The sequence below is a fragment of the Phyllostomus discolor genome, chromosome 8, assembly GCF_004126475.2.
Source record: "Phyllostomus discolor isolate MPI-MPIP mPhyDis1 chromosome 8, mPhyDis1.pri.v3, whole genome shotgun sequence".
NCBI classification, from domain to species: Eukaryota; Metazoa; Chordata; class Mammalia; order Chiroptera; family Phyllostomidae; genus Phyllostomus; species Phyllostomus discolor.
In genome coordinates, this window is record NC_040910.2 from 72,091,219 (window position 1) to 72,099,373 (window position 8,155).

The following is an 8,155-nucleotide window of genomic DNA, read 5'->3' on the forward strand; positions in this document are numbered from 1 at the left end:
CTAGTAGGCATTTAGTAGTTTCTTGTCTAATGAATGTATGAACACTAAAAACAGTTCAGATGGCTGGAGCCAAGAGAATCAAAAAGAAAAGAAGAGGGTTGCACAACACTGTAAATGTACCTGGTGTTACTAGATTGTACACCAAAACCGGTTAAATGCCAAATTTTATACTATGTTATTTGTAATTTACTACAATAAAAATTTAAAAAGTAAAAAGGAGGCTTGATTCTGGTCACAATGGACAGGAGCAAGTTCATAAAGGGCCTTATAAACTATTTTACAGAGATGGGATTATATCTCAAGCATTAATTTTAAGCAGAGTATTGTGTGGATTATAGGCTCAGTTCAAAAAATCAGCTCCAGCTGGAGTATGTAGGAAGAGTATGGCAGATTCATAGGAGAACCACTCCACAAAATAACAGCAAAATACACATTCTTCTTAACTGCCCCTGTGACATTCTCCAGGACAGACCATATATTAGGCCACAATGAAGTCCCAATAAATTTAAAAAGACTGAAGTCACAAAAATATTCTCCAACTAAAAAAAAAAAAACAAAATTAGAAATCAATAACAAAAGGGATTTTGGAAATTCACAAGTATGTGGACATTAAATAACACACTCTTAAACAATGTGTTAAAGGAAAATTCAGGGAAAATATTTTGAGATTAGTGAAAATGAAAACAACATGTATTAAAACAGGGTTGCAGACTAAGCAGTGTTCAGAAGAAAAATTTTAAATGGAAATGCTTATATTAAAAATTTTTTAAAGAGCCCTGGCTTATGTGGCTCAGTGGATTCAGTGCTGGCCTGTGAACCAAAGGATCGTCAGTTTGATTCCCAGTCAGGGCACATACCTGGGTTGCAGGGTCCCCAGTGCAGGGGGGCTGGGGGGGGTCAGGGTGTGTGAGAGGCAACCACACATTGATGTTTCCCTCCCTCTCTTTCTCCCTCCATTCCCCACTCTAAAAGTAAATAAATAAAATAATTTTTAAAGAATCAACTAATGAACGCCTAAACAAGTGAAACGATAAATCGATTTCTCTCTCTCCCTTCTCTCTCTCTAAAAAAAGTCAATAAATAAAAAGTTCAATATAAAAAAGAACTCCTACAAATTCAACAGACGATAACCCAATTTTTAAAAAATTTTACTTATTTACTTTTGAAAGAGAGGGAAAGGAAGGGAGAGAAACATCAATGTGTGAGAGATACATCCAATGCCTCCAGCATGTCCCCAACTGGGGACTGGGCCCACAACCCAGGCATATGCCCTGACTGGGAATCAAACCAGCAACCTTTTGATTTGAAGGCCAGCACTCAGTCCACTGAGCCACACCTGCGAGGGTGAGATACTCGAATTTTAAAATGGGCAAAGGACTTCCATAGACATTTCTCCAAGGAAAAGATACAAGATATGCAAAAGAACAATTCGCATATGAAACTAGGATCAACAACACTAATCACTAGGCAAATGCAAAAACAAACAAATCGACAGCATACTAATTCACATCCTCCAGAACTGCTAAAGTAAAAATACATAATAATGCCGACTGATGTGGTTCAGTTGGGCATCCTCCTGCAAACCGAAATGTTACCAGTTGGATTCCTGGTCAGGGCAGGTCCCCAGTTGGGAGTGGCAACCGATAGATGTTTCTCTCTTTCTCCCCCATCTCTAAAAATAAATAAATAACATCTTTAATAAAGAAAAATACACAACAATTAGTGAGGATACAGAGAAGTTGGAACCCTCATGCATGACTGGTGGAGATGTAAAATGTGACAGCTGCTGTGGAAAACAGTTGCCGGTTCCTCAAATGTTAAACAGTTACTATATGACACACCAATTCCATTCCTGGGACTGTATATACTCCTAGGTATACACCTCAGAGAAATGAAAACAGTATGCACACCATAAGTCAGAGGTTCAAGCCCGTCTTGAAGACTTTTTGAACTGCAACTCGCACCAAATACAGCAGTGCTGCACAGTCCAATAGGAAACAATCCTTGCAGACTATTTGGGGGTATTGTTGTTTGCTTATTTGCCTGCCATGCTGCCATCAAGCGCTCACTGTCGCAAAAGGAACTTCTTTTACAACCGTGGCCTGGCTTCTCAGCCTGAAGGCCTCCGAGCGCTACTAAAGGGAGTGACAGAGCGCTTTACGACAGTTGCTTTGTGGCAGTACCGGAGGAGGAAGATGGCGGCCACCTTAGTAGCTGCTAGAGGGGTGGGCCCAGCCCCAGCGTGGGGGCCCGAGGCCCTAACCCCCGATTGGGAAAACCGAGAAGTCTCCACAGGGGTGAGGAAGGACTCCGGGTTCAGGAGATGTGCACAAGTCTTAATGAGATGGAAGGATAGGCCTGAGTGCGTTGGGAGAACTGGGGCGGGGACGGGCGGAAGGTGGTCTGTGCTATGCTGGAGGCAAGGGAGAGGTACCAAGAGTTTGCCTCGTGGTAATTTCGTGATTGGATGTGGAAGGTAGGCGGAAGCGTGGAATTTTGGAATCTTGTGAGATAGCTTACGGCTGGAATGGACTCGGGGATCTAAGGATTGAAATTCTGGTATTTTGCGGGGTTTTGAGGCTCCTCGGAGATTTGACAATGGATCAGTGGTGCATGACTATAGTACTCTAGGACTGGATAGAGGAATCATTGAGATTTGTGTATGTTGGAGAATGTGCACAGGCCGAGACTCACCCCTTTCTCCTTTTTCCCAGACCACTATCATGGCCGTGCAATTTGATGGGGGCGTGGTTCTGGGGGCCGATTCCAGAACAACCACCGGGTGAGCTCAGGACACACATGTGAAAGGTTTTCCTGTAATTCTCTTCTTTGCCTGCCAAGCCCATCGCTACTCTCAACAGACAGCTGTGGCAGGGAGGTTTCTTCCCTCCCTGGAGATAAAGATTTGTGCCAGACTCTACGACTTCTCTGTTCCCCTCACCCTTAGGTGAAATTTTTGTGAAACTCGGTTCTCCAGCCTGTTTCAGTTTGGATGAGAACTAATAGCAAATAGAGGAATTCCTATTCCTGAGCCCTGAGAGAGAGGATAGTAATGGGGTGGAGGTGGGAGACAAATAGGATCCTTTCCCTCACTATTCTGCCATTCTTACTGTTCTGCCAGGTCCTACATCGCCAACCGAGTGACTGACAAGCTGACCCCTATTCATGATCGTATTTTCTGCTGCCGCTCAGGCTCCGCAGCTGATACCCAGGCTGTAGCTGATGCTGTTACCTATCAGCTTGGTTTCCACAGGTGCTTGTGGGCTGGGGAGAAATGAGTATGTGAAGGAAGCTGGGACCTGAGGAGCCAAATGATCTGACACCCAGATCCTGACACTGCCTTCTCTATAATTCCCCTCATCGTCTAGTATTGAGCTGAATGAGCCTCCACTCGTACACACGGCAGCCAGCCTCTTCAAGGAGATGTGTTACCGATACCGGGAAGACCTGATGGCAGGAATCATCATTGCGGGCTGGGACCCCCAAGAAGGAGGGCAGGTCAGATATTCCCCACCACCAGAGCACTGAAACCATGCCTTCGATTCTCTCCCCACTCCAGCTGTTTTCTTTGTCCAGCCTCCATGTCACTGTTAACTTTTCCCAGATTAGTCCCACAATGGAGAGGTGAATGTATATGTGTTGTGGGGAGGGTACAACTGATGACTCAGTGTCCTCCTTCCATCTGGCAGGTGTACTCAGTGCCCATGGGGGGTATGATGGTAAGACAGTCCTTTGCCATTGGAGGCTCCGGGAGTTCCTATATTTATGGCTATGTTGATGCTACCTACCGGGAAGGCATGGCCAAGGAGGAGTGTCTGCAATTCACTGCTAATGGTGAGAACTTGGGTTTCTGGGCCTGAGCTTCAACTCCCACACCCAAAGCATGCCAACTTTCCTCATTCCTTATAGTGATCCCAGCATCTGACTCTGACCCACAACTGTCTTTTTTCCACAGCTCTCTCTTTGGCCATGGAGAGGGACGGCTCCAGTGGAGGGGTGATCCGCCTGGCATCCATAGAAGAATCAGGGGTAGAGCGGCAAGTACTTTTGGGAGACCAGATTCCCAAATTCACCATTGCCACTTTACCACCTCCCTGAATCCTGGGATTTTGAGATACAATAAGAAACATCCCATACCGATGCAAAATTCAATAAATAGTTTGTGAAAGAGAGCCAGTGTGCTTTGGGTTCTTTTTACGACATCAAGCCTAACTTGTCTGGCCAAGTTTGTACAAGGCATTGAAGAGGAGCCTTACAAGGGTGGTTTTCAAACCCCTTTTTTTAGGCCACCTTCCCCCACATTGCCTTTCCTCTGCTATAAATCTAGGTCTTTGTGACACCAGAGTCTGCTTGATATGGGAACTACCAACGAATGACCCTCTCCAGACCCCCGTTCAAGCCTGAGGTAGAACTCAGAATTCTGACTAAAACTGGGGTCACCTCCCCTTAGCCTGCCTCCTCTCTGTCATTATGGGTGGCTACTGGCCCCAAGGCCAGAAGGACTCCAGATCTCTGACTCAGGCTCATGGTCCCCTCTGCCCACACTCACCTCTGTCATCTCACTGTTAGGAGCAGCAGTGTGACTTCCTTGGCTTTTGGGAGAAAGATGGGCATTGTTTACAATTGGAGTTTAAGATGGACATTGTGTGGGAGAGGGCAGCCACTGGGAGTTCTGTGGACGGGTTTCTGAAGCCACCATTCCTGTGCAGAGTGTAATGATAATTCAGTCTTTAGCCCCTTGGATGGCAGGAGGATAGTGGACTCTGGCCCCTCCCAGGCTGTCCCCACTCAAGCCAGGGACCTAAAAGGGCTCAGTGGTGTTCATTGACAATGACCAACATTCTTAGCCTTGCCTCAGTCTTCTTTTCTCTTCAATATAGATCAGGGAACTGTGTAAGTCACATTTGAAAACTTTTGTTCTAGAATATAATCTTGCCCTATAGGATTTTGGAGGTGGTGGTGTGTGGGGTCCTGATTAAGTGAAGAAGTGCAAAGAAGAATCTTGGTCCCCAAACATGTACCTCAAACTGAAAACAGGCAATGGAGAACTTAGATTTTTCTGTGAAACCTGTTCTGGTCTTCCCTATCTCAGAGCATCTTTGATTCCTCTCTTCCCCGTGTGCTCCACATTCAGTCTAACAGTAAGTCCTAAAAACTCCTCAAAAATGCATCTAGAATACACCTGCCTCTCAGCATCTCCATGGCACTCTTGAGCCAAGCCACCATCACCTCTTGCCTGGAATGTGGCAACTCCCTCTGCTACCTGGCCTTATTGCTTCTGTATGTGATCTATAATCTTTCCACACACAGCAACCAAAGTGAATCTTTCCATGTAAGTGAAATCATGTTTAACACTCTGCTTAACTTTCTTCAGGGTCTTCCCATTCTGTTTAGAGTAATATTTGAGCCCCTTACCAGGGCCTAGAAGACCCAGCAGTTCCCCTCAATCTTGACACTCCAGTCACGATTTTTTCCCTAGAACCCAAGAAGTGAGTACTTCATACTTGCTCTGTTTGTTTGTTTCCTGGAGCTGCTCTTCCCTGATTTTAAAAAATTATTTTTGCCCTGGCTGGCATAGCTCAGTGGATTGAGCGTGGACTGGGAACCAAAGTGTCCCAGGTTCGATTCCCAGCCAGGGTACATTCCTGGGTTGCGGGCCATAACCCCCAGCAACCGCACATTAATGTTTCTCTCTCTCTCTCCCTCTCTCCCTCTCTCTCTCTCTCTCTCTCTCTCTCTCTCTCTCTCTCTCTCTCTTTTCCCCTCCCTTCCCTCCCTAAAAATAAATAAAATCTTAAAAAAATTATATATAAAAAATTATTTTTTAGGGCAGTTAAGTCCACAACCAAGTTAACCAGAAGACAGCGATTTCCCATATACCTTCTTGCCCTCGTGCACAGCCACTCCCACTATCAGCATCTTGCACCAGAATAGTGCACTTGTTTCCATTGGTAAGCTGACACTGACACATCATTCAGCTTAGCTCTGAATGGCACCTCATCAGAAAGGCCTGCCCTAACCACCTAAATTTAAGAAACCACCCCCTCCACTGGGCTCTCATATTACCCTGTTTAGTTTTCTTCATAGCAGCAGTTATTATTCTCTTGTATTATGCTTATTTGTTTATTGTCTATCTCCTCTACTAGAAAGTAAGGTCAGTGAGAAGAGAGAATTCTTTCTGCTTGGTTCACTGGTATATCTTCAGTGCCTGGTAGAGAGTGGACACCTGATATTCACTGAATGACTATGACAAACCTGTCTCTGTCCTGCCTAGCCCTCAGCCTCTCCAAACCGCTCTCACCACACTCAACTCTGAGGCTTGATTTCAGCAAACTTCCCACTAGTGACAACTGGGCTCTGCATTAGATCAGCTGCATCAAATTCACCACGCGTGTGTCTGTGCTCCGAATGCTATACTTTCCACCTCAGCCCCATAACCAAGCCTAGTGCCTTGGCCCCATCTACTCTCTCACCCCAACACACATGCACATACAAACAGTACTTGGCAACTCTGAATATATTTAATGAGAAGATTGTGAGGGGCTTGGGGGAGCTAGAGTCTGAGATCACTGAGAAGTGGAGTGAAGGAAGGTTGCCAAGGCTTCCCAGAAGTTCAGCCCCTGGTTGTCCTGTTTAAATGGTGGAGTCATTGGCTGATGCTATGTCATGCAGCTGGTGGCGGAAGGAGAGTCGGGCTTTCCTGCTGAAGTAAGCACCAGACCCTAGGGAGGGAACCCCTCCCTCAGTACCCCCCTCAGTCATAATGGGGGCCATAACTGGGCTGGGGTCTGGATCTGGAGGGGCAGCTGGATCCAGACCTGAAAGGGAGATTGGAAAAAGAAGAGTTGTGAGTCTGGATCTCCCTTCCCTCTACCCAACACTCCCACCCCTGGTGAGGAGGAAAGAGGCCGGGGAAGGCATCTGGGGGTGATGGGAGGGTCTTGGTGACATCAGCAGGGAAAAAAAGGAGGGATGATGACAGAGTGGGGCTGGCTTCACTGGCCTGTGACCTGTGCAGTTGCAAAGGGCCCCACATTCAGAAGGGCCCCCATGCTGGGTGTACTGCTCAGCTGTCATCATCTTAAAATTCTTTTTTTTTAATACGATTTTTTAAAAGATGTTATTCATTTTCTTTCAGAGAGAGGGAAGGGAGGGAGAAAGAGAGGGAGAGAAACATCCATCGGTTGCCTCTCACACACCCACATCAGGGGCGTGGCCTGCAACCTAGGCATGTGCCCTGACTGGGAATTGAACCGGTGACCCTTTGGGTTCTCAGGTCGGTGCTCAATCCACTGAGCCACACCAGTTAGGGCATCGGCCAGGGCATCATCTTGAAATTCTTAATCATTTTTTACTATGGAGTCCCACTTACTCATTTTGCACTGGGCCCTGCAAAGTATGTAGCCAGCTCCATGGGCAAGTGATAGACCCACCTCCCACCCAGGAAGACAGGCTATCCTTTTCCCTTCACTAGTGTAAGAATTTACCTTTATCCCAGTGCAGTTTATCTGTTTGCCTGACAGCCCCCCTTTTTCCTTAGTCTCCCCCATACCTGCTCTTCTTTCAGTCCCTCGCTGTCTCCAGCACTTACACCATGGGAAACACCATGCCCTCTTGAGACCCATCTCAACAATGGAGGAGACCAGGGTGTTGGGAATGGCCAGGAGGGCCTCAGGAGAAGGGGTGTGGTTTCCAAGCCCCCCCACTGTGGGCAAAACTACCACTTAGCCTCAGACCGCCTGGTGATTATAGGCGCCAGGAGATGGAAGGGGGAGAAGAGGGTGGAGGGATACTGCTCTCGAACACCTATCCTTTTGTGCCCTCTTAATTTGGGGGCACGCTGTTCAGTCTGCAGGCTGGCGCTCAATCCACTGAGCCACACCAGCCAGGGCTGGGGGCACTCTCAAACCTCATGGTACGTCTGGCAGCACAGAGGCAGACACAGAGGTGCTGAGATGGACAGGTACAGTGAAAATTCACTACAGCAATGCTGGACAACTTGGTGGCAGCCTACCCACTGCTGAAGGTTTGTTTGTATTTTCAAAGGAGAATTCAGAATTCCCAAGATGTAAAATTTTAAGAAATAGCCCTGGCTGGTGTAGCTCAGTGAATTGAGCGCGGGCTGCAAACCAAAGCATCACAGGTTTGATTCCCC

General features: G+C 46.8%; 1 protein-coding gene across 1 annotated transcript; it reads left to right on the forward strand.

Annotated features, from left to right (window-relative positions):
• Positions 1-2,151: 2,151 nt before the first annotated feature.
• PSMB6 (proteasome 20S subunit beta 6) lies at positions 2,152-4,172 on the forward strand. The gene is made up of 6 exons (XM_028534253.2): positions 2,152-2,297; positions 2,715-2,782; positions 3,122-3,253; positions 3,369-3,498; positions 3,690-3,834; positions 3,956-4,172. The coding sequence occupies exons 1-6, from the start codon at positions 2,196-2,198 to the stop codon at positions 4,096-4,098; spliced, it is 720 nt and encodes a 239-aa protein (XP_028390054.1). The 5' UTR covers positions 2,152-2,195; the 3' UTR covers positions 4,099-4,172.
• Positions 4,173-8,155: the final 3,983 nt, after the last annotated feature.